Source organism: Cajanus cajan, chromosome 5 (assembly GCF_000230855.2).
Source record: "Cajanus cajan strain Asha chromosome 5, NIPB_CcT2T_4, whole genome shotgun sequence".
Lineage (NCBI taxonomy): Eukaryota > Viridiplantae > Streptophyta > Magnoliopsida > Fabales > Fabaceae > Cajanus > Cajanus cajan.
The window spans coordinates 15,062,977-15,090,075 of NC_138521.1; the positions used below are offsets into that span (position 1 = coordinate 15,062,977).

The 27,099-nt window shown below is 31.2% G+C and overlaps 2 protein-coding genes across 2 annotated transcripts; one reads left to right on the plus strand and one right to left on the minus strand.

The window, feature by feature from the left end:
- The first annotated feature begins 506 nt into the window (after nt 1-506).
- On the plus strand, nt 507-3,406 carry LOC109808939 (uncharacterized). Its single transcript, XM_020372141.3, has 3 exons — nt 507-755; nt 1,281-1,807; nt 3,110-3,406. Exons 2-3 carry the CDS (start codon nt 1,375-1,377, stop codon nt 3,163-3,165), a joined length of 489 nt encoding a protein of 162 aa, XP_020227730.1. The 5' UTR covers nt 507-755; nt 1,281-1,374; the 3' UTR covers nt 3,166-3,406.
- A 16,225-nt stretch (nt 3,407-19,631) lies between these two features.
- Nucleotides 19,632-26,935, minus strand: LOC145957728 (protein NRT1/ PTR FAMILY 2.13-like). Its single transcript, XM_083074145.1, has 4 exons — nt 26,211-26,935; nt 26,051-26,099; nt 24,789-25,006; nt 19,632-20,582 (listed from the first exon to the last, which is right to left on the minus strand). The coding sequence occupies exons 2-4, from the start codon at nt 26,091-26,093 to the stop codon at nt 20,493-20,495; spliced, it is 351 nt and encodes a 116-aa protein (XP_082930271.1). The 5' UTR covers nt 26,094-26,099; nt 26,211-26,935; the 3' UTR covers nt 19,632-20,492.
- Between the last annotated feature and the right edge of the window lie 164 nt (nt 26,936-27,099).

Consider the following 27,099-nt stretch of genomic DNA (forward strand, 5'->3'; position numbering starts at 1 on the left):
ATTATAAAATCAAATTCTTATAAAATAAAGTTTTAAAAATTCACTATATATAAATGACCGTTGATTTTTTAATTAATAATTTAGGCTCTCTTTATTTTTTTGTCTTTCCTTTCATAATGTAAAAAAATTCACAATTATTGATAAAAAGTTATCTATTAAAAAGAAACAAATATTTATAAAAATAAATTATAAACTTAACAGATCATTTAAATGTACTAAAATTAAAATTGTGTTACCAAATACGACTGTTCATATCATTTTCACATTCCCGAATCTCAAGGCTGACTTGTTCTCACGTGTCGACAAGTTGGATCACACATGCACCACATGATTGGGCCGTGGTCAGCCACGTCAGCATAACATACATGATTAGGGCCTCACAGTAAGACATTTCCTCTCACCGCACAGGATCATACGATAGAGAAACCTCAACCGTTGGATCTAACGAGATGAGGAGTGAAAAAAAAAGGAAAACAGGCCAAAGGTCTTTAAATTCAGAAAAAATGCAACAAAATTTTGACTGGGTTTTCCTCAGCGCAACTGAGGAAGACGATCACGGAGTGATAGTGAGTTACCGAGTTAGGGTTTCAAACTCAACTCACTCAGTCAATTTCACCGTTTTTTGTCTTCTCTCTTTCACCGGAGAAAACTACGCTCCGCTCCCTCCTTTCATTGTCTTTCCATTTTCCGGCGAGATTTTCCCGTATTCCGGTGACCTAGGAGAACATAATTCGATTCTCTGATTATATCACTAGGTTTTGACCACAAAAGTCTTCACTGAAAAATTCCACTTGCTATATTGGCTTTGATTCAGTCCTTCTAGACGGGTTTTATTTCTCTTTTTTTTTTTTGAATTTGCTGAAAAAATAAAGATAATTTTTTTTTATTACTTTTTTTGAATTTCAATAATCAATCATTTAAATAATTTTTTAGGGTCTTGTGAAAATGCCATATGTTTTAACTTGAAGAGACAATCTTTGGCCGTATTGATGAAATTGGTTCAGTGAATTCCGCAAAAAATTATTTGTATATATTTCAATTTTAGGAAATGGGCCAGTGATTAACTTATACTTTTTTGGAATTGATTGGTTTTGATATTTATTTCTTTCAACGCCTGCTGAATCATGTTTTTGTTTTTTCAAAGGCTTGATTTTTGTTAATTTTTTATTATTTTTTTTTTAATTTTTTCTACAGGTGTGTTTCTTAGTTTGGTTAATTGATCTGTGTCTTATTTTGAATTGATCATTTTCCTAATATAGTGGTGTCACTGCAACTGGCAGGAACCACTCGCTCTTTCGACTATTGGAGTTTTATTTCTATCCCTAAACTCTTTGGCTTCCAAAAAGACTTTGAATCTGTGTTGGAGTTGGACACATGACTATCTCTTTGACCCGTTTGGCATGGTCAGTGTGGGGTGGGAGGGGAAAGGAGGAAAAGCCCGTTTCTAAAGTTTCTGCTCTGAATTCTTCACCATCTTCTGAATGGGGTATTGCTAATGACACAAAGAAGATGGCCCCACCTCATAGGAAAGAGAGGAGAGTGCATAGAGAGTATGGTGATGTTACGTTGGTGCCATTTGATGATGATTTCAGTAGTGGTTGGTGCTTGTGCGGTTCTGAATCCGATGACTCAGAGTGGTCCATTGGGTGGTTGGAACCTCTTGGCTCTGGCTTTCAGAGTGATGATATTGATGGTGATGGTTTTGCAGTGCTGGTTCCTTGCTATAAACCTAGCTGCAAGGAGGTGGGGGCCTCAAACAAGGCGCTTTTGAGTGCCATCAAAAACCTCTCCAATGGATTTTCTTCTGGTAAGTTTTTTTGCACTTGCTTTTTTTAGCAATGTAATTTTGTTCCCTTTTGTTTTATTGGTTGATTAGCTTTGTTACTTACCTTGGCTCTGAGGGCAAACAACTTTGTTCAGAGGGATCTGTGTTGTATTGCTGCATGTAGATTATGTTGAGCATCATCTTTGTGATTTTGAGTTGGTTCTGCCTTATTGTAGATGGTTCTTTTCTGATGAGTGATGAAGAAAATGTGTTATATTCATCCTAGTTATTTCTGGGTTGTGATTTTTGTTTGTTACCTTGGACTTGTTATTTTTGTTATATACTGGTGCTTGGTAAGTCGGTAACATATAAGTGCTATGGTCTTGAATTTTAAGGCTTCCGTTTCCCGTTTTATAATTGATGATCGTACTCAAAGGCTTTATTTGGTTAATTAATTAAATGATTGTTTGATTTTGATATTTGGCTTTTATGGGACTGGGTTCTGGTTTCCTTTTTTCTATTTGTTGTGTTCCCTCTCTGATTTCCAAAGGCATGGTTTGCTTTTTCAAGTTGATTTTCATTTTCTTTGTTGTCCCTTTCTCTTATTCCAGCAGGATTCCTGATCCTCTGCCTCTTTCTGCCTTTATTTTCTTCTCCTAAAGAATTCCAATTTTTCCAAAAAATCAAAAAAAATCCCAGGCTGAAAATTTTGGTCAGGCAATAAATTACAAAATGTTGCATTTATGACACAGGAAAAGTTTTGCACTAAAGTAATTTCGTAATTTGATTTAACGCCTTAAATTCTGTATTATTGAACTTACAGGCGTGATTTCTCTTTGTGAATTATCACCACAATTCAATAATAAAAAGTAATAATTTGACAAAAGGAACTGATTTGATCCCAAGCGTCGCATGTGTGGTCCTCAATATAGCTTTAGAGACTTCATTTTATTTTATTTTTTCTCTTTTTAAAATTTCTTATCGGGTTGCTGATACTTGAGCACAATGCTCGAGTCCTAGAGCCATAAAGGGGCTCATCCTGTTGATCTTGTAATTTGAATGAAACTATGAGAGTAAAACTTGGAAATTATTGCATTTAAAATAGTATAATCTGCCAATTTTAATTAGGTATTTGTACAGATCAAAACAACTAACAACTTGTAATTTGAAATTTTGAATGGTGGTGATGCTTTTTCCTCCATATATAATTGTGTCTGACCATCGAATTTGCATTCGTTAACTGTATGAATCAGTGTTGCGTTGATAATTGCATCTGCCTTTTTAAGAGACTAAAAAAGAGTCATCCATACTAATTTTTGATATTCTGTTTAAAAATATTTGCAGCTGGGAAGAGTTGCATAGAACAATGGCTGGCTTCTCTTCAGAATTTTGAAGCGTAGAAAGAAAACTACATGTTCTTGTGGACCATTCAGGCAAAATGCTACCAGTAAATAGAACAAAGTTAATGAAGAGTTCTTATAAGAACTGATAGGGTCTAATCTCGCAGGACATGTTACTACAGCAGGGAAGTTCAAATGTCTAGTCTCTTCACTGTAGAGATGCCCCTTGTCTATATCTATATTTATTAGTAATAGAAAAGGCAGCAAAACCCTTTTAAATGAAAGGATTCATTCACATCTATACGCTTATAGCAGTTTTTTTTTTTTTGACTTTATTTAATTCTTTAACCATTGACATCCGATGAAATTCGTAGGCGTTTATATCGTTTATTCATCAATAAGTGCTAATTATTTTAGTTCCTCTTAAAATAAAATTTGCTGGCTTTTTTTTCTCATCCTTTGTATTTCCAAATGTATATAATTTGGCAACAATCGTTTTAGTGAAATGGATATACTCTATATTTTATAAAATTAAAAATAATATAAAGATAAAAATAATATAATAAGTGGTTATTAAAGAAGTTAGGAGAAATAAATGTACTTTAATAAGTTAGAAGTGGTTTTGTATATCTACTATAATAGGGATATTCTATTTTTGTGTATATAAATTTTGACTATTTTATCTTTAAATTTTTAAATAATAAAAAATAATATTTAAGATTTTAAAATTTAAAAATTAAGTATTATATCGATTGATTTAATAAATATTAATAATTTTTAAATATTTCTAAATAAATATAAAGATACGGAATGTTTTGATCTTACTCGTAATTAGTAAAAATTATATAGTTGAAGAATTTTGTATATAAAAATATGAAATATATGGGGATTATGATTTCCATAAGGGAAATGTTAATTCTTCAAAAACAATCAGTGGAAAGTTCAAAATTAGAAAAAGTTAATTTAAATTAATAAATATTGAATTAAATAATTATGTTATTTTGAATTATAAAAAGTTACTTTAAATGATAAAATATTAAATTAAATAATTGTTTGGGAGGAAACAGCAGTGAGGCTTGAATGAAAGCAAAGTTAGATTGGTGACACTTTGCTGGCTGAAAGCGAGTTGTAACCGAAGAGGTTCGCTCCTGTTATGCGCCCGAGGTCTCACTCAGTTGGTGCCTAGCGGTTTAGATTCTGTGTGTGCATCATCATTTTCACTCCACGTGCACTTGATAACAAAAAATGAGCTAAACGATCATTATAATACAGTTTTACAAACAAAATATTAAAATGGGACTGTTTTGAAATATATTACACCTTTGGGGCTCTTTAACTGGGTGTCGCCATAGCGATACCGATGACACGTGGCAATTTTGAGTCTGCTTCTAAGCCATGAACGCCATATTAAAGGAGGCGCTGTAGCTGGTGGCAATCCTTAGAAGTCGCTATAGGCTACAGCGACTTCACTTGGCTACCCCATTTATATAATAAATTTTTAAAAATAGAAAATTTTATGTGAAGAAAAAGGAATAAAAATAACTTAATGTAATATATAAGAAAAAAAAATTAAAAATGAACAAATATTATGTGAATAAAAATTAAAAAACGAAAAAATAAAAAAACAAAATATGAGGCGCTGTGGCTCCAAGCGCCCCAAAGACGCTATGAGTCACAGCGCATTTTTAAAATTTTTTTATAATAATTGTTAAATATAAAAATTGATAAATGAATTATAAAAAAATTTCCAGGAAAAGCGAAAAAAAGAACTGAAATAAGAAAAAATAACATTTTTTAAAAAAAAAGTAATGTAATGTGGAAAAAATTAATAAAAACCAAAAAAAAATAATTAAAAAACGGGGCGCTGGGGCTTGTAGCGCCTGCTTTAAAAATAAATAAACCAAAAAATATAATTTATTTAAAATATTTTATAAAAATAAGAATTGATAAATTAATATATAAAAAAATTTCGGATAAAAAAGCAGAAAAAAGAACTGAAATAAGAAAAAATTTAGTTTTTTTTTAAAAAGTAATGTAATGTGGAAAAAAATAATAAAAACCAAAAAAAAAATTAAAAAAGGGGCGCTGGGTTGTAGCGCCTTACAGGCGCAGTGGCCGATAGCGCCTCCTTTAAAAATAAAAAAACCAAAAAATATAATTTATTTAAAATATTTTATAAAAATAAGAATTGATAAATTAATTAAAAAAAATTCGGATAAAAAAGCGGAAAAAAGAACTGAAATAAGAAAAAATTTAGTTATTTAAAAAAAAAGTAATGTAATGTGGAAAAAAATAATAAAAAGGAAAAAAAAAAAAAAAAAAGGGGGCGCTGTGGCTTGTAGCGCCTTACAGGCGCTGTGGCTGATAGCGCCACCAGTTACAACGTGACACGTGGCCCAGCCTTTTCAAATTCACCGCAGGCGTGGCCAATAGGATGGTGACACATGTTGCAGTTCGGGTAAAAAAATTTAATTTTACAGTTATAAAATGAAACAGATGGTCCCCTCCCCCACTTTCACTTTCACGTTCCTTCTTCTTCGGGTAAGTTTCTGTTCTGTTAATTTTTTCGTTTTCATAATTTTATTTTATTAAATATTTTATATTTATTTTATGTTTAGGTAAACAATAATTTAAACGTTTGAAATAGGTATTAATTTATTTGGATCTGTTCTGTGGCTGTTGTTCGTTTCAGGTAAATTTTATATTTTGAGGTTATATTTTTTTTCATAATATTTAAAAGTCGCTATAGGATATTTAATTAATTTTTTCTGATTATAATTGATTTAGAAGTCGCTATAGGATATTTATAAGTGTTATAACTGTTATTTAAAATTAATTATTTTGATTTTTATTTAATTTAAAAATTTTATGTAATAATATATTTATGTTATTTCAGGTTGTTGGTGTTTTTTTTGGGATATTATATCATACGAGGTATTTATGATTTATTATGTTTTAAATTTTGTAATTTTCTGCAATTTATTTGGTTTTAAATATGTGTTTTTTAGAATTTTAGTTGTAAGTCAATTTTTTACTGTAATTGTGAATTATATATTAAATTGAATAAACTTAATTCTGTGTCAATAATATATATATGAAAATTAATTATATTTAAATTGTTAATTGATTTGATTTATCGCAGTATAATTGAGATTAATTAAAATAAGAAATATATTTAAATTTTAAATTGATAAATTGATTTCTGTGTAATTTTTATTTATTTATATTTGAAATTGCTTTATTTTATTTCTGTTTAAGATAAATTTTTTTCGTAAATAATTGTATTTAAAATATAAATTGGTTTAATTTAATTTTGTGTAATTTATATTTATTTAAAAGAAAGTTAATTTTAAATTTGAAAATGATTTAATTTATTTCTGTGTGATTTATATTTATTTCATAATTAAATTTATTTAATTTAATTCTGTGTTATTTTCATTTAATTACAGTTTATTTTAATTTTTAATTTATTAATTTATTTCTGTGTTATTTTTTTTATTTAAAAAATATATTTATTTATATTTTTATTTTAAATTGGTTTGAGAACATTTATGAAGATACGTTTTTTAAACTAAAACTAGATAATTAACAAATATTCAAATATACCTTATTTAATATGACCAAATATTTGAATGTCATTTTTTAATTTAACAAAATATTTGAAGTTTTATTTTAATTAATTCCCTAAATATTTAAATATACCTTATTTAATATATAAATTATTGATTTGGATATTGTGTTATTTATTTGGATTATGATTATAATTATTTATTTAAATTATTAAATTGTTTTATTTATTTGTTTATAGTGAAAATATAATGTTTATAAAATAAATTATTGTAAAAAAAATAAATTAAATTTTTGGATATTAAATAATTTATTTGACATTTGTTATAACTGTTAATTTTTATTATTTTTTTCAGATTATTGTTGGTTTATTTGGATTTGTTGCTGTATTTCTTCATCTCAGGTATTTATTATTTTTAGTTTAAATATTTGTTTTTCTCTTAAAATTAAGTAGTTGGTATAAGCTTTATCAAATTATTTATTGAATTTATTTATTATTGTGATTTATTTGAAAATTATATATGATGTTAGTGTGTCATTATTTATTATTTTGGTATATTAATGTTAATGAAATTTAAAAAATAAATTATATGTTTTAAAATAATTAATTTTATTACATTTTGTTATAGATGGCATCATCATCATCTTCTACGGGTATGCGTGTGACATGTGGACCAGTCGACGATGATTTATTATCGTTGCAAAATATGCATGTGTCACAGCATGTTTGGAACAGAGATGAAGACAGGAGACTAGCAGCACGACGTGCTGCTCCGTCGCGCAGTGGAATTGCAGGAGTTCCACCACAAATAATTCCGTTGCTAGATCAAGCTGGTTTCGGATGGATAGCGCGTCTAAATTATATTAAAGTTAGTCCTGGTTTGCTAACGGCTTTGGTAGAGCGATGGAGACCAGAAACACATACATTTCACATGCCATTCGGAGAGTGCACAATTACTCTTCAAGACATTGGCATGCTTGTTGGTCTTTCGGTTGACGGTGAACCGATAGTATCTCGACGCGATCCAAATATATTGGAATTAGGTAATTATAAGTTAACTTTAAATTATTCGTAAATTTATAGTATATTGTTAATATTAATAATAGTTAATTTTTTGGTTTGATTTTATGCAGCTGAGGAGCTGTTAGGGGTTGTTCCACCACAGTCTGAAATAAAAGGACATCGCGTTAGGCTATCTTGGTTGGCAGCAATCTTTGGGGACATTGCTGATGACATAGATGATGTACATGTCTTGGCTCGTTATGCTAGAGCCTGGATATTACGTTATCTAGGAGGAGTGCTTGTTCCGGATAGATCTTCAACGTATGTGTCCTTACGATGGTTGTTGTTTTTGCGCGATTTTGACATTATTAGGGGTTTTGCATGGGGTGCAGCTGTGCTTGGATATTTGTATCGGAATTTATGCACCTCAACCGATTACAAAACCCCAAGCTGTGGTGGATTTACTCTTTTATTACAGTTATGGGCATGGGAACGATTCCCAACCATTATCTCTTCACCATTTCCACCTATTCCTCCAGCCAGTCCAATTGGTTTAAGGTACGAGCAAATTTGGAACTTTGTATTTTGACAATTAATCAGTTATTAAAACATTATTTAATTATTTACAACATGTTTTTTTCAGGTGGTCAAACACAAGGACCAAAATAAGTATGAGCGATGATATAAAATATTATCGCAAATACTTTGATCGTACTACTAGGAAATCAGTAAGTAATTAACATTTTGTTATTTTTAAAAAAACTTTATAAATATTTATTGTATTTTAATTTTCTAATTAAAAACTTTATTTTACAGATAATTTGGCAGCCATATCCCCCTGCTGAACAGATGCCCGCTGACTGCACACAGGGGATGCAGATTTGGGGTTCTGTAATTCCCTTACTTTGTATGTGTATTTGTGAATGGCATCAGCCGGACAGGGTGATGAGGCAATTTGGTTGCCAACAACCAATTCCACATCCTCCAATGACTCCTGCAAATGTGCATGCATTGACCTTACGCAGCAAGGTAGACGATGATTGGGCTACAATATTAAGTCCAGCATTACAACATTGGGGTCATCGATATGAATATCACTTCACACCTACTCCTCCACAGGTCGGACTATTAGGTCCGAATTCAGAATATATGAGATGGTACCGGAGGAAAGGGAAGCCGCACATTGATCCAGATGAAGTTAAAGAGTCAGTTTTGGTATGTGTCGTTTAGTAATTATATTTAAATACAATATTTTGTCTAAATATAAAGTTCTTATGACATTTGTTGTATATGTAGGGAGATGTAGTTGAATGTCTGGCATACTTGACTTCCCCTACTGGCAGAGATGACTTTTCGTTGGAGGCAGTCACAGAGCAAACTAATCGATTTTTATCGATATCTGATGACTATCTCGCCCGTGTCGTTGAGCCAGCTGAGGAAGCACCCCCTCCTTCAGAGTCATATGAGATGGGGACATTCAATGTTCCTCCATCCTCTAGGGAGGCAGCAGGATTAGGACGACGAAGAACGCCAATTGAGGCTGTCGACCAGATATACCCTGCCGTGCCAGACAGACCGGAAGGGATTTATTATGTTCCTTCACAGGATTTCACTTATCCTTCCGTCTCCCAGAACACATATTGGTACCATCCACCGCGCCCACCAGGTTTTGAGACATCGGTTCCGATTACGACGACAAATATTTGTCAAACACTTGGTTTAGAAGAGTCGCCCACAGGATCACCTGAGCACAGGCCCGCAGCATCACCCGAGCCCTTCATTTCGTCAGAAATGATGGCCATATTTGGGCAATCTCCTTTTGCAACTCCACAACCAAGTGGGCCACAGGATGACACGCAACATAGTCAGCAAGCCCCATATCATATTCCATATGATGATGCTTATATCACTCATGCTTATACATCAGGTAATATAAAATTTAATTAATTTGTCTATTATTTTATTATTTTATTTATTATTAATAATTTAAATTTGATGTTACAGGGGTTGATTTGCGACCACAGTTTTCAGCTGAGGCTAGTCATCCACCGGAGCGACATGTTCGTAGAAATCCTCAAAGGGCGACAAGAGAAAGACGACGATGATGCATTCTCACTCCTGGTACTGTTAGAGGTGTTGGTCATCATGAGGAGGAAGATGAGGAGGATGAGGAGGATGATGATTAGACATTGTATATTTATGAACTATTTGATTAACTTTAAAAAATTGTAATCATCGAAAAAAAATTAAACACTATTCATCACGGTTACATATTCTCGGACAATTGTGCCTGTTGTGACCTTCTTGTTTACATATACCACATTTTTGTCGTCGCGTTGAGCTTTCAACCCAGTCCATTTCGTTTCTAATTCTGGTTGATTTTGGTCGGCCTTTCCCACGCACAGATGTTGGATCTGGGACAAGTATCCAGTCCTCATCACTTGGAGGGATTAAGTCTTCATTTCCGATTGGTTCCCAAAGACCAGAATAGGCTCTTAAAACATAATCAGTTGTATAAACTGGATCTATAAACTGGTAGTAATCAATGCTAACGACACCACATGCAACTATAACATGAGAACAAGGATAGTGAAATGCTGTAAACTTTCCGCATTGACAGTATCGTTCGTTTAGATTAACTACCCATTTCTTTCCCCCTGTTTGTCTCGCTGGATCAAATGCCTCTTCAACCTCAAATTTTGAAGCTTGAATGTCATATCTACAAACTTGGTAGGAACAAGCCTCTTCTTGATTTTTTTGCAAAGCCTCAACCAATTTAGAAACGAAAACTTTCCCTGATGAAACTTCAGATAAAGCACGACTACCACGAGTACTGAAATACTCAGCGCACCTCGTATAAGTCGATCGCACTAATGCAGTGATAGGCAGATTTCTACAGTCCTTTAAAACTTTATTAACACATTCAGACAAGTTGTCATGTGACCGTATCTCCGACCATCTGCATCGTATGCCATGCTCCATTTTTCTTTTGATACTCCTCCTATCCACCTTTGAACATCAGGGCTAGATTGACAAAACTTTTCCAGATTACGATCAAAAATGTGTTTACATGGTGTATACCCTGCATACAAATTATGAATGATGAACAATTAGAATAATGAAATTACGAATAATTTTAAAATAATTTTCCTTACCTAACTTCACAAGTTGTTGTTTTAGCTTGGCATCCTTGAATCGAGTATTAAAATTACTTGCAATGTGCCTAATGCAGTACTTGTGATATGCATTTGGCGGTCTCCAACCAAGTGCCTCGTTGTCAATGGCCGATTTAATGCTACGATGTCGATCAGAAATTAAGCATATTCCTTGTTTATTTGTAACATGTAGCCGCAAATGAGCCAAAAACCACGACCACGCAAGTAATGTTTCTCCTTCCACCACAGCAAATGCTAGAGGAAGAACATTGTTATTACCATCCTGTGTTGTGGCAATAAGCAGTGTGCCTCGATACTTCCCATACAGATGAGTGCCATCAACTTGTATCAAGGGTTTACAATAATCAAATGCATCACAACACGACTTGAATGTCCAAAATAACCTGTGAAACTGACGATAACCACGGTGACAACGATTACCAACAAAAAACTCATCATGACACAGATCATAAAAAGATCCAGACGCAATTTCCTTCATGTATTTAAGCCACCGGGGTAAAAAAGCATAAGATTCTTCCCAATCACCAAATATTTTAACAATTGCTTTTTGTTTAGCCATCCAAGTCTTCCTATATGATATCTTAAACCCAGTTTGAGATGTTATTCTTTCTTGGATAAGGCTAATCTTGATTGTTGGATCTTGGTTAACCATTCCTACATATTAAATATTCAAAATCAGTGATATAAATTATTATTAATATAATATTATAAGTTGCAGTTGCAGAACTTACCTTGTATAAATGATGCAATTAGCTCAGAATCCAACTTATTATGATCTTGTGACAAAGACATGTTCAAACATGTATGACGTCCACCCCATTGAGTCACTTTCCACTTGTCAGATTTCCTTGACTCAATAGCTCTCATGTACCATGGACATCCATCATGCGCATTTGGACATCTAACAACCCACTTTGTCGTTTTCGATTCAACTACATAAAAACTCTGATGCATTCTCATTGCATTTTGCTTTACTGCATTTTTTACTGCATCTTTATTCTCAAACTCCAATCCAGCATATAAATCTTTGCCAATAGACCAATTATTAGCCACATCCATCCCTGGGATTTCTTCTTCATCGGGATGACTCCAATTGATATTAGTATAGTGAGGTAAATTACCCCAAAATTCACTTCCACCTAATTTAAACAAAATTTTTTAAACAAATAACACAAATTGTTGACAAATTTAATTTTCAAATGTTACCTTCAGTAGATGGATACATTGAAATTGGTTCAACCATTGGACTTTCAACAATAGCATCTGACTCCACGTCACTATCAGATACTTCACAATTATCGATTTCATCTTCATTTGATTCATCATTGCTTTCATATGACAATGAAACATGATAGTCTTCATCATCTTCGTCATCTTCATCTTCGTCTCTTGTCATCACCGGTGATCGTTGAATTGACAAATTTTCTAACGAAATTGTTGAAGATTCTAAGTTACCTATTTCAGCATGTAATTCCATTATTGGCATCACATTCTGACTCATAAAAGCTTCTATCATGCATTGTACATCATCATCGTCACTCAATTCCAATGAAGAATATCTGCTCTCACCATGCTGTGAAACAACAAATCTGTAAGTTACAGATAATATAACTTGATTTGACTTAAGATGAAATTTGTTGTGAATCCTTCTCTTTAATATATCCAAAGTTAAACCTCGTTTAATATACATCCCTTTTTTTGGTCCCTCAAATGTTACACCACATTCTGGACTGTCATACATCCTTCCAGTGTAAATATAAGCGATAATTTGATCCATAATATCTGCAGAAAAATTAAAATATTAGTACAAATACATACAACTTATTTAAACTACAAAATATTTCAATCATAAATAACATTTTAAAACTCAACTTAACAGGAGCAAAGAACCAACCAGACTGATTTAGTGGATAAATAACAAATACAGTAACAAAAACAACAAATGAAGTAGAGATTTCGATGTGATTAAATAGAACGAAAGGGGGGTATATATACTACAAGAGTCTCCATCACCTATAGCGACATCTGCATAAATTATTTAATAAAAATTTAAAAAATTTCAAGTCGCTATGGGCCATAGCTCCAGTTAAAAAATATATATATTATTTTATAAATACAAAAATTGTTTACAAATTTATCAAAAATTAACAGATAAAAGGGAAAATAAAAATTCATTTAATATAAAATGTAAATTTAAAAAAAAAGTAATATAATGTAAAAAAATAATTCCTAAACGAAAAAAATAAAATAAAATTTGGGGCGCTATGGGCCACAGCTCCACTCAGGCGCTGTGGCCCATAGCGCCAGTTAAGGAAAATATATATATTATTTTATAAATACAAAAATTGTTTACAAATTTATCAAAAATCAACAGATAAAAGGGAAAAAATTAATTCATATAATATAAAATGTAAATTTGAAAAAAATAAGTAATATAATGTAAAAAAATAATTCAAAAACGAAAAAAAAAAATTAAAATTTGGGGTGCTATGGGCCACAGCTCCACTGAGGCGCTGTGGCCCATAGCGCCAGTTAAGGAAAATATATATATTATTTTATAAATACAAAAATTGTTTACAAATTTATCAAAAATCAACAGATAAAAGGGAAAAAATTAATTCATATAATATAAAATGTAAATTTGAAAAAATAAGTAATATAATGAAAAAATAATTCAAAAATGAAAAAAAAAAAAAAATTTGGGGCGTTGTGGGCCACAACTCCACTCAGGCGCTGTGGCCCATAGCGCCAGTTAAGGAAATTATATATATTATTTTATAAATACAAAAATTGTTTACAAACTTATAAAAAATTAACAGATAAAAGGGAATAAAATAATTCAAATAATAAATAATGTAAATTTGAAAAAAGAAGTAAATAATGTAAAAATTATTTAAAAATGAATAAAAAAAATAAATTTGGGGCGCCAGCGTCAGTTTAAAAAAATACATATTATTTATTTAAAATTACTTTTTTATAAAAATTTGTTTTCTTTTTATAATTATATAATAATAACTTTCAGTTTATTATATTTATTCTACATTATTATTAATTTCGTATTTTTTTTTCTTTGCTTAGTGTCGCTATGGGCTATATAATTTTTTTAGCCCATCAGGTGTGGTGCTTCAGCCTATAGCGACAGTGGTCCAGCCCAACCAAGCAAAAAAAAAAAAAAACCACATGTCATGGGTGTCGCTATGGCCCATAGCGACACCCATGAAAACTACCCCAAAGGTGTAAAATGTTTCAAAACAGCCCTATTTTAGTATTTTGTTTGTAAAACTACACTATAATAGTCGTTTAGCCCAAAAAATGACATAACGTGGTTTCCTTTCGTAGCATGGAAATAAAGAAGAAATTGTAAGGAGTGTAGAAATAAGTTGAGTTGAGTTGTGTAATGGGTATAAAATTAGGTGGTGAGGAATATAAAAAGTAGTGGACTCACCACTCTTTTATTTTTACTCTAGACTGAACGTGAATAACCAAGAAATACTACTGTACAAAATTTAATCGATTAAATTATTATATAATCAATTAAATTTGCTTTAGAAAGTTATTGTTATGCTGGTTACAGTTCTAATTCTAATTGCAGCTTTTAATCGATTAGTATTTTACGCAATCTATTAAATCATTTATCACAACTTTAAGTTACTATTCATAGTTCTTCATGATTTTTTTCTTCTTCTCTATTTTTATATATTTTCTAAGGTGCTTGATATAAAACAAATTTTAGTATCTGGAAATCATGATTCTTGAAAATGTATTCTAAGAATCATTAAATGTTTGGTTGATTATAAATGTTTTTAAATATTATTTAAAAATCAAAGATTTTTACTATATTAAATAAATATAATAAGACATATTTAATGTATTAAAATTTTATTTTTACCATGAGAAATTTAGTTTTCCACCTTCTCATAGGAATAATTTTGTGCAACCTATACAAAAATCATTTTTGAAACAAAGTTTCCATGTTATTTTTTAAATAACAAACCAAATGTGGAGAATTAACATTCTTGATATAAGATTCTTCAAAAAGTAAAAAATTTCTGTGTACCAAACGTCACCTTAGGGTAAAATAAATTTTTTTGACATAAGGATAAAATGCACTTTTAATCCGCTTATAATATGCAATCTGTAATTTTGGTTTTTTTATTTTTAATTTTACAATTATAGTTCCTCAATTTTTTTTAAATACACAATTTTAGTTTTCTCATCACATTTGTATCCATTGATCATAATATGATATTAAATAAAAGAGTAACAATTTATGTTTATGTTACATTTCACTTTTGAGTCCCATTTTTATCTCATAAATAAAAGTGGTAAAATTAGATGAAAATAAGATAAAAATATAATTAAGCTTAAATATTATAAATATTAATTATAATGACATTTATCCAATATTAGTTCACGACCAACAAATGAAATTTTAGTAAGGGAATCAAATTTATGCATTTTATAAAATTGAAGAACAAAACTTGCGAAATTGAGAATTAAGTGACCAAAATTGTAGATTATATACTATAAGATGACTAAAAGTGTAATTTAGCATATATTATACTAGTATTTTAGACTGTATATATAAATAAAATTTATCAAAAATTATGTATGCAAATAAATGTTATGTTTTAATATTTAAATTATATAAATTTTATATAATTAGATATTTTAAAAATATAAATTATATTTTAGATTTAAGATAAATAATCTATATATTGTGATGCAAAATTATTTTTAGTTATCGATAATTTATTTTAAAGTATTAAAATTTAATCCATAAATAAGTACCATAACTGTATTAGATAAAAAGTTAAAAAAAAAACTCTAAAAGGTAAAAAAAATTTCTACAAATATTCTCATACAAGTTAGCCGTTGGTGTTAAAGTTGAAGGTTGATTTAATTTATAAATAAATATAATAAGTTAAAAAAATTAAATTACATCAAACATTAAAAGAATCTCTACAAATCTACAAATGCTCATGTTAAAGAATACTCCTAAAAATACTCTTATCCAAGGTTGATTTCTTACTTTTTTTTTTTTTTTTTTATCATATATTATTTCTCTTCCATTTCTTTTGTATTTCTCTTAAATCAATTTTTAACTAGCATATTTATCTCTTTTCTACTTTCTTTACTCTATTTATCATATTTTTGTTTCTTATCTACCAAATATACCCACATATCTCCCACTAGAGGCAAACATTGGACCTTATGGTAGTGGAAAAAGTTTATTTTAAATGGAAAAAGTTTTATTTTAAAAGATAATATATATATATATATATATATATATATATATATATATATATGTATGTATGTATGTATGTATGTATGTATGTATGTATGTATGTATGTATAGAATAAGAGACTGACTTACTCTAAAAGTAAGTTTACTTACAGACACTCCACTCAATAACTCATGTTCTACATCAATTTTTAATGATCTAATAGTTAAATTAAAAGTTATTAATCCATATATCAAGTCTAAAAAATTTTAAATACATTTGAAAGTCATTTGATACTTCGTTATATAAATTTAAATCAACGTATAAAATGATTTTTTATTTATCCATCGATTTGAATTAATGAAATGAAGCTTCAAATAATTTTCAAAGTTTTTAAAAATTTGTCAACTTGATTTATACATTAAAAAATTTTAATTTAACAGTTTAATTATTGAAATTTGATATAAAATATAAGTTATTAAGTGGTGTAAGTCTAGATTGACTTATTAGAAGAGTAAGTGGATCCCTCCTCATAACTTTTTTTTAAAAAATGATTTGATATATATTTTTTCTTTAATTCAAATTGATAGATAATCATAAAAATATTTTATACATTGGTTTGAATTAATGAAATAGAGTATCAAATAATCTTTAAATTTTTTAAAATTTACAAATTTGATCTATGTATTAAAAACTTTTAATTTAATAGTTGGATTATTGAAATTTGATGTAAAACATAAGTTATTGAGCGGGGTAAGTAAATCCCTCATTTATATATATATATATATATATATATATATATATATATATATATATATATATATATATATATATATATATATATATTAAGTGAATATATGTGTGTAAATAAATACATATATATTACATAACAAAAAAAAAAAACACTCATTAAAAATGAAAAGTGAGCTTAAAAAAGATTAAAATATAAAAAAGAAACTAATCAATAAAAATAATAATTGAAAAATTAAAGACAGTGAATTCACAATATATATATTTAGAGACAAAAATCCCATATTTCAAGACACATACACATATTATCCCTAAAGTTAAGGATGCAGATGCACCACCTCAACGATATATAGGATTGCCACTGTTTCCACTAGGTATGGTAAATAAATTGTACTCATGGGTAATACTTGAACTCGCCTGTCTTTAATGGAGAATAATTGGTTTTTAATCAAACTCGAATATAGGTAGTACCTGTAACACCCTAGTTTTCATACCTTAGATTAAGGGAATGGACTTCTATTATCAAAGAAAAGGAGCTCCCAAAGTATGGAAACAACATGATATGAAATCAAAAGGCCCAAAGCTCAATAAGGGTGTTTTAGTAGCCAAGAACAAGTCATTCCCAAAATGGAACGGGCCGTTCCCAAACTGGGATGGGCCGTTCCAAACATGGCCGTTATGAGTTAAACTCAACTCCAGAACGGGCTATTCCAGATGTGAATTTAACACATGATGAAAGGATCCAGAATGAGCCGTTCCAAATTCGAAACGGGTCATTCTAGCGACTTTTGACATCTATAAATAGCAGACTCTAGCACTGCTTCTAGACACACTCTTTGAAGACCAAGGAGAACCAAGAGGAGAAGATCAACCAGATTCCGCTCTAGCTTGGTCTTCTGCTTATCCAGGTAAGAGGGGAGTGAGAAACCTCGCTCGGGGGTGTGTGAATAATTGTTGGATAGCTGGATTGACCCCTAATCCCTTGCCTGATGCATGCTTCTAGGAATAAGCAAAATATGAATGTTTTATGTTTCGCCTTCTAATTATTCTGTTGTGTTCCTTGTTGGATGTGATGTGTGAATATGTGATTAATTTTGAGAATAAATATGTTTTGATATGAATTAGAGTGCTCTATGGTTCCTACGGGAAACCCTAAGAGAAACAGGCAAATTTTAGATGTTTTCTGTTTTGAATTCTAAGTATTCTATTGTGTTTCTTGCTAAATGTTGAGCATGAATGTATACTTAATTTTGAATTTGAACATGTTTTGATATGAATTAGAATGTTTTGTGGGTTCTTGTGTGAAACCCTATGAAGAACAATTATGAATATGATTATGAGGCAACGTGAAAAGTGAATATGACATGATGATGATAAGAATCTCCAAATGATAATCTTATGAGTATGACTATGTGAAATATGAACAAATGACATGAGACATGATGTGAATGACATGCTATTGTGAGCACTATGACTTTGAGAATGTGAAACGTGATGAAATGAGATAAAACATGAAATGCCAAGACAAGTAAAGTGATGAGTCCATGAGTTTGTGAATGTGTGACATGCATCATATGCATCTATGTGAAGGGTACGATGTGGAGTAAATTGTTAGGGAAGGCCTTCCTTGTGTAAAAGCTTGGGGGAGTGCTAGGGGATAATGCGGTTTGGATGTCTCGATTTCGCCCGTTTGTGAGCATGAGACATAACTTGCGCAACTTCTCTATCTCGACCAGACCCTAGCAATACATCCCTCTAGTTGAGAGTGTATGGGTAGCTCCCTACATGTACTCCTAGACTACCCTAGGTGTGTTGTTTAGGCAGCATACAGTGATATATGATTATAAGACACGTGACTGGCGCCATATGCATGCATCTATGAGTCGAGTCCATGAAATCATTGCATGATGAATGACTGTGTATGTGTTACTGTTATATGTGAATTTTGAATTTGCACCTGATTAATGAGTAGCTATGACTGTGCTTGTATGATTTTTGTGTGTGTTGCCTAATTGTTATTTCTACACCTGAAATCGAGTGAGATGTTTCTCACTCTCTTGTTGTTCTTTGTATGTGTTTAAATTGTGTTACAGGTGATCATCAGCATGGGGATGTTGGTGATGAGGCTTAGGCTTCAGTTGGGCATGCTCTGATAGGATATGTGATATCGGGGCATAGCTAGGCTTAGTTTAGGATGTTATTTTCATTAAACTATTTAAAAACTCAGTTTTATTTCTTTGTAATTTCACTGACATGTTATTTGGATTAAGTTTATGAATGTGAACTCTTTACCCTTATGTGGTTGGAGATTTGGTTTTTAATGATGAAGAATTTTATTTTTATAATTACTATATATGTATGTTGGGGTAGAGGGTATCACAATACCAAATTTATTAAATCAAGTACGACAACGGGGATGAGTATATTCTTACCCACCCTATACATGTACCCATTTTAAATTTCGAGAAACCTAATTTATTTATTTTTTAAAATTTTATTTGATATTTATATAATTTTTACTCTATTTTAGATTTATGTCAAACAAAAATTAATATAATTTTGTAATTGCAACTATATGTTGAAATTTTTGTTTTTTTGTTTTCTTAGGCAAAAAATATTTAATTGATTTGGTACAAACACCATGATATCAACCCACAACAAATGTTGAGAATATGAGTATCGAGCTCGACCTCATTGATGAAGCAAGAGAACAACAAGAATCAACAACGAGACATTCAAATAGAAAGTAACACGTAACTACAATTCTGTAGAAAAAGATAAACACTAGAATGAGGTTGAATAATGTGTATCAAAAACTCGCATGATTTGCATAGTGAAGTAGTATAATACTAGTCAGATGAAGTGCAAAGAGCAATCAAATAGAACATTGGATATTTTTATACTAGTTAGTCTCAACCACCGAGATTATGTCTAGTTCTCAATCCAACTAGATTGAGTTCCAATATCCTTCAACTAAGTTACAAGTATTCTTTCAACAAGTCACTTATAACTCAATCCTAAGTATTCTTTGACTTTCTTCTTCAAGCAACTATCCAAGTATTCTTTCAACAACAAGCCTTTTCAAGTTTAACAACTAAGTATTCTTTTACAAGCCTTCATAGGCTCAAATCATGTATTCTTTTATATACAAACCTTTCTAGGCTCAAAACAAGTATTATTTTACAGATAAGCCTCTTTAAGCTCAACTTTACAACAATGGTTACAAAGGTTATGCAGATGTTAAATTCGTCTCACTTAACCGTTATACAATCGGTATAGAGTAGTAAGATTTTATAAGAAAGAATAAGTATGAACTACAAAGAGTGTTTCATTGTATGTATTTATGTATAAGTATTTTCTATATATTATGCATATCTCTTTTCTTGAGTTTTAAATCTTCTTATATAGTAGCTTGGAGAAGATAACCATTGCAACACTTTGACTCCAACTCACAAGTTTTCTTCGTTTGTCTTCATCGTCTTTCCTTGTGATGACAAGTGACCATTTGACTCATTTAATGCAATCATTCAATGTAATTCACCAAATGGTACCTCTTATTTGATCAAGGAAGCTACTTATCAACTTTTCATACCAAACAAAGCTTGCAAAAGTAATGTCAATGAGGTGCAACAACATCAATGACTTTATCTACTTTTCTCCGTGATTTTAGGGATCTTTGTCCTTGGTCTTGATGAAGAGCATGATCTCGTTCTCTTTAATAGATTTGTGAGTTCCCAAATGATTTTTTAGTTTGATCTGTTAAAGAATAAAGCATTCAAAACAAATTTTATCGTTAGTCTCAATAAATAATGAACATTTAATGAACATGAGACATGATGTATGCTTCGTCTAATTTACATCGTCTTACAAACGATCAATGTCTTACACTTTGTTTGATAAGCATTTTCAAAGATGTTTTTGAAGACGTTTTTTTAAGATATTTTCTCTTATAAAAATATTTTGTTTGTTTCCATTAAAATTATAAAACTTGGGGGATTCAAGATCGTCTTTTGATTTAACAAACTCGAAGCTAAACTTTCCATCCAAGAGATCTCTTTTTGGTGATGGAAGCATGACACGAAGTAATGAGGCAAGCTCGTCCTGATCTAGGAATGTCCTTTCTACATCACTGGCATCCTAAATAATAGAGCATATTAGCTCAAAGAACTAGGAGCAAAGCCTATTTAAATAACATGGAATAACACCCGCTCAAAGCACTACTTCAATTAAACTCGTGAAACTAGGTAATGCATTATTTTTCCTACATTTTCCTTTTTTACCAAACAAGGGTTTTTACTAAGCAAACAAGCTCTTGCACCATCAACTTTTAAAGGCTAGCATCTCTCTCATGATTCCTCCCTTGGATGGCCGAAAAGGATAAACCTATCATGCAACTTTTGAAGAAAGTTAAAGGCTTCCACTAGTTGAAAAAATGTGAAAATGTTTTCAACCTATTCAAGCAAACATTATCTTCCCTACCAAACCTCTCCAATCCAAACACTACATTAGAACTGATTATATACCTCTCAGTGTCGAGAGAGGCAATGAACATGATGACAATATAAGAAAAAGAAAAGGCACAAGTTCCCATTTACTTCATTAGCTGAATACTACATGACTTCGAGACACGATACCAACTCCTTGAGAGGATGACACTTTGTCTAGTACATACTACTAGGCACCTATACCAATACTTTCAAAGCCATTGAGTAATAGTACGAACTGACTATCCTATTACCAAGGCATTACAAAAGCCAAAGCTCACAAGGAGGATGATAGCTTGGTTAATTAAGCTTTCTGAGTTTGATATTTGATTTGAACCCTAAGGACCAATCAAGGCATATAACCTAGTCGAATTCATCAACAAATTACACCCAATAGGACACTTTAAGACTAACATGTGGACATTTCACATTGATGGCTCCTCTAATAACCAAGGGAGTGGCATCAGAGTTATCTTTAAAGGACTCAATGGCTTAACCCTTGAACAATCGCTACACTTCAACTTTCAATCCTCAAATAATCAAGTTGAATAAGGCACTCTTGGCATGCTTGAGACTCGCACAAGAAGTAGGTGTCAAAAAGTTGTTCTATTAGACTGATTCCAAAGTAATAGTTAAATAGGTGAACGATAACTACCAAGTCAAAAACACTTAATTGCTAAAATATTACCACATCTTTCGAGGGATGCTCCAACATTTTAACAAAGTTAAAGTTCACATACGTTGCACAATAACAACGAACAACTGATTAGCTTTCTCAACTTGCCAACAACCACAAGTGAGACAACTTCACACTTTGATCCAACAAGAGCTTTCTACCCCAAGTATAGAACAAAGAGGAACAAGATGATCGGTCACCAATGGTACCATAGCGAAAAAACCAATAAAGGCCAAAAGGACATGAACAAGCTGCAAGATATTTCATAATAGGAGGAGGGTTGTACGAAAGAGGTTTTTATACACTATTGTTAAAATGTTTAGACTTCGACCAAGCCAACTACGTAATGTAGGAAATCCACGAGGAGATTTGTAGATCACACTCTTATGGATGAACACTCGCGACCAAAGTTCTAAGGGTCACTTGTTATTGGCCTACTCTCAAGATTGATTATTCTGAATTCGTTAAGAAATGCCTACAATGCTAGAAACACGACAACATCATACATGCTTCGATCATTGAGCTCCATGGTATCAACTCTCCCTGGCCATTTGCCTTGTGAGGAATGGATATTTTTGGGACTGTTTCCACTTGCTAAAGGACAATACAAATTTCTACTACTAGTAGTGGATTATTTCACCAAGTGGATTGAGGTTGAGCCATTAGCTACCATTTCAGCTCAAAATGTCCAAAAATTCCTATAGAAGAATGTAATCACCCGCTTCAACATTTCATATGCCATCATAACAAATAATGATTTGTAATCCACTAACCAGAAGCTCAACAAGTTCATAGCTAACTTCGACATCAAACATTGATTCATGTTGGTAAAACAACCACAATCCAATGGTTAAGCATAAGTAGCGAACAATGTCATTCTCACTAAGTTGCAAAAATGCCTAGACAATGCCAAAAGAGCATGGGCCATATTAAACCATCAAAATGTTTCATAATAATTTGATATTCATTGTTGTTTTAATTTGCCTAAAATTAATGTTATATCTTTGACAATACTTCACTTCTTTTATTAAGTGCACAACAAACAAGGAAAATTTAAAAAAGAAGGAAATTAGGGCAATTAAGGGATAAAATGGATCAAATCTAAATTTGATTTCTCTTCATTTTACCATTATATGCTTTTATGTTTATCCATCAATTTTAATTAATTAAGTGAAGTATCAAATAATTTTTAAATCGTTAATACTTGATGTAGAACATGACGTAACGTGTATATATATACATACATATATATATATATATATATATATATATATATATAAATATAAAGAGAGAGAGATGGAAGAGGGATCTGCTTTCTCCAAGAGTAAGTCTTGATAAACTTACTTCACTCAATCACATATATTCTATATCAAATTTTAATTATTTAAATTAAAAGTTTTTAGTGCATAAATTAAGTCTACAAAATTTTAAAACATTATAGACTTGATTTATGTATTAAAAAAATTTAATTTAACAATTAAATCGTTAAAATTTAATATAAAATATAAGTTATTGAGTAATGAGTATGGTAAGTTTACTAAAATTTCATCTATTACATATTGTTTTTAATCAAATCCTATTTTCAGTCGTTCGAAGCTATCATTCAGTCTCTTCATCATCATAAGACTGATCTTCATTATCAAGTCTTTCCTACATATAAATATATTTTTTCACTTAGAAAACTTATAGAATTAATCCCCAATCAATGTCCAACAATTAACATGAGTTAAAGCTAGTTATGCACAAGAAAACTTTCGTAACTAGTTTGGTATATGTAAATGAAATGAATTAAAATATAATTTAGAGGCCGAGATATTATACCCCACAATTCATATATTAAATAGGGAGAAAAAACAAACAAAATTATAAGCTTAACTTCAAGGATAAATAGTTGTGTATTTTAAAAAAAAAATCATGGCTGCCAGGAAACTATAGTAAAGGCCAGCAGACCACAGATGAATGATAACAGTAGCCAAAGCAATCAAAGATACTTTAATTGTTTTTTGTTTTGATTAGAAAGACTCAGAGATTCAGCATAGCATGCCACTATGTCTTTTGGATAAGTTTCTCACGTAAATCAACATTGGAATAAACAAAATTCATTTTATACATCAAGATCATAAAAAATCCCGAGTCACATATCAATGACCATTCTGGGTATATATTCAGGTAGATGTCATAGAACTCACCCATAGTTCTTAAAAGTAAGAAATAAAACCTAACAAAGGTCATTGATGAAACTCAATGATTTTCAAACCTTAAACGTAGAAAATGGTTATTGCCTAATAAAATACAAAAGATAGTAGAAAACATACTTAATACTAGCGCAAATGAAACTGCCCTTTCCATTTTATCAAAAACTCCATCTCATTCCAATCAAATTCCGAATCAAACAAGTGACTCCTTAATACAGGCTCTGTTGATCTATTATTTCTCAATTTCCACAATAGTTAAAGTTACAAGTAATTTATGCCACTGGAAATGGTATTTCTTGAAATGTATGTTAATAAACCTTACAAACATTTGTTAAGAATTGGGTCCTAAATAAATTTTATTTAATCTTAATTTTTAAGGTTTTTCTCTAAGTTTTTTTTTTACATAAATGACCAAAATATTAACAAAACAAAAATTTAAGAATTAAAAGTCAAAATCAGTGAAATTTTCAGAAATTAAAATTAATAAAAGTTGCTATTTTTTTAAAAAAAAATTGACAAAACTAAAAAAATTATTTAATTCTGAATTTTTTATACTAATTAAAAATGCAATTGATAAATTTGACTGAAGGGAGAGATAAGTCCTTACCGAAAGGGTAGCAAAGGATGCCAAAGCTATGGTACAGAAGCGACCAATATAGGCGTCAGAAATGAAGGCACCAAAAAGAGGAGCAAAGTTTGTGACACCAAACCATATACTAACAATGTTAGCAGCATAAACTTGGTCCAAGTGAAGTTCTCTTGTCAAATACACCATAAAGTTCGGAAATAAACCAAACACTGCCAACCTCTCAAACGTTTCATTCCCTGCAACGTTAACAAAAACCAAAGAAATAAAATTAATTATCATTGCTGATTGAGCTTTGTTTCAAATGAATCCACATTGCTTACAGTTACAGGAGACCATTAAGTAGTGTAGGATAGCAAATTTCTATAGTTGTAATAATTTTTATACGAAATGTATTTGAATTTTTTAATTTATATAAAAATACTTGATTGTATATCATGTAAAACTAAATAAACAGGATTGTAAAATAATTTTTCGGTCGAAAAACATGTCGCACATCATTCACACAATCAAGTAATCAAAATAGTGGAATGAAGATTGGATGAATCGTACGTTTTTTTCTCCTGATCTGCAGCAATATTGAATGAAAAATCGGCATTCAAAGTTCAAGGCAAAGGAAGCCTAAATATCTTGATCCAAGGAAAAGTATTCATTGCCAGTTTATGTTAAAGCAGATTACTCGTGTGAAATGTAAAACCAGACCAGTTGCAACTTAAATTCAGGTACTAATGAGTTTAGATTTATAAATAATTTAATCTCAAGTAGATAATGAGTTCCTAACAGATCAAGACCAGCAAGAGACAATGAACCAAAATTCGGTCAAAATTTAAATTTTTTATAAAGGCATGTGGAATCCATTGGCAGTGGAAAATATGGAGATTAAGAAAAGTGTTTTGCAATTCACTGTCCAGATCAAAGGGAGACTTGACTATCCATCCTTTTCAAACGACAAAGCCCTTTTTAGGCTTAAGGTAGTAACTACTAAGATCTCTAGTTCATTCCTTTGTGTTGGAAAAATTCCAAAGACATGTTCAAAGTGCTATAAAAAATAGGCCTGATCAACAAAATCCTTTCATTCATCATACTAAAATATCTTTTAGAATGAAAAAGCAACAAATGAATTTGAATCGTTGTTTAATTTTGTTGAAAAGAGAAAAAACAAAAGAGGAGATTGGTGTTACGAACCCGGCTTCAAGGAGCAAGGGAGTTTGGATACAAGTCTCAAAACGATTAAAAGGTATGCAGTAAATGAATAAATAATAATTAGTTGCAAGATTTGATACCCATTCCTAGTGATGAGAGCTCAACCTCATTATGCTGTTGCATATACCTCTGAAACAAATAACAACAAAATCACACAAAATCCAACGTGCGCGCACCAATTAGAAATGGCTCATAAGTGGGAAAAGTTAACGTGTTTGAAATCGAAAGGAAAATGGCTACCTTGGCGAGATTAACGTAGAAAAAAGGGGCTTTTTGGTGTTGGAAACCTGAATGCGATTTTTCTTATAAGAATCAGAGATGTTGATGTTATTCACTCCCTCGGTGATTGCTTCCATTGCTGAATGCTGAGTGACTCTGAGGCAACTCGTACAAAACAAAAGTATCAAAACCCTAATAACCAAATGTTCCCCGAAAAATCCAATTTTCCTTCTCTTGCAAAGATGGGGGAGACGCGGAAGAGCATCCAAAATGGTTCGTTCGTCTCTGACGGCTTCGCGGATTTGGAGAAGGGAGGCGCGGGAGGTGTGGGGGCCCTGGAAAAGGGCGGCGGTGCGGCCGAGGACCTCGCGGCGCGTGTAGCCGGTGAGCTTGAGGAAGGCGGGGCTGGCGAAGAAGATGGGGTGGCCGGGGAGGGAGGGGTCGGTGATGGTGAAGTAGTCGCGAGGGACTCCGGGAGGCGTCCGCGGCGGGAGAGCTTGGAGTGCGCCTGGTAGAAAGCATTTTAGGTTTTAGGTTTTAAGTGTGCGAGAGAGAGCGTTCCAGAGGGTGAGCGTTCCATTTTAATAATAAACATGGTTAATAATATATTTTGGGAACATTTTTTATTGTGTTGCATGATATAAAATAAGCAATAATTTATAAATTGTTGCCTAATATCAATTTTAAGAACGGTTTTTAAACTGTTGGGTAGAGAAGTGACCACGATTAGAAATTTGTTGCTTGTTTCATATTTCAAGAACAATTTTGTTAATATTGAAAAGAGAATAGTGCACGCTTTGATCAAGTGTTGCCTATATGTGCTTTTGGGAACGGTTTTATGATTGTTGTTAAATAAAGTTCCAACAGTTTACAAAATTGTTGTCTATTCCATATTTCGAGAACACTTTTT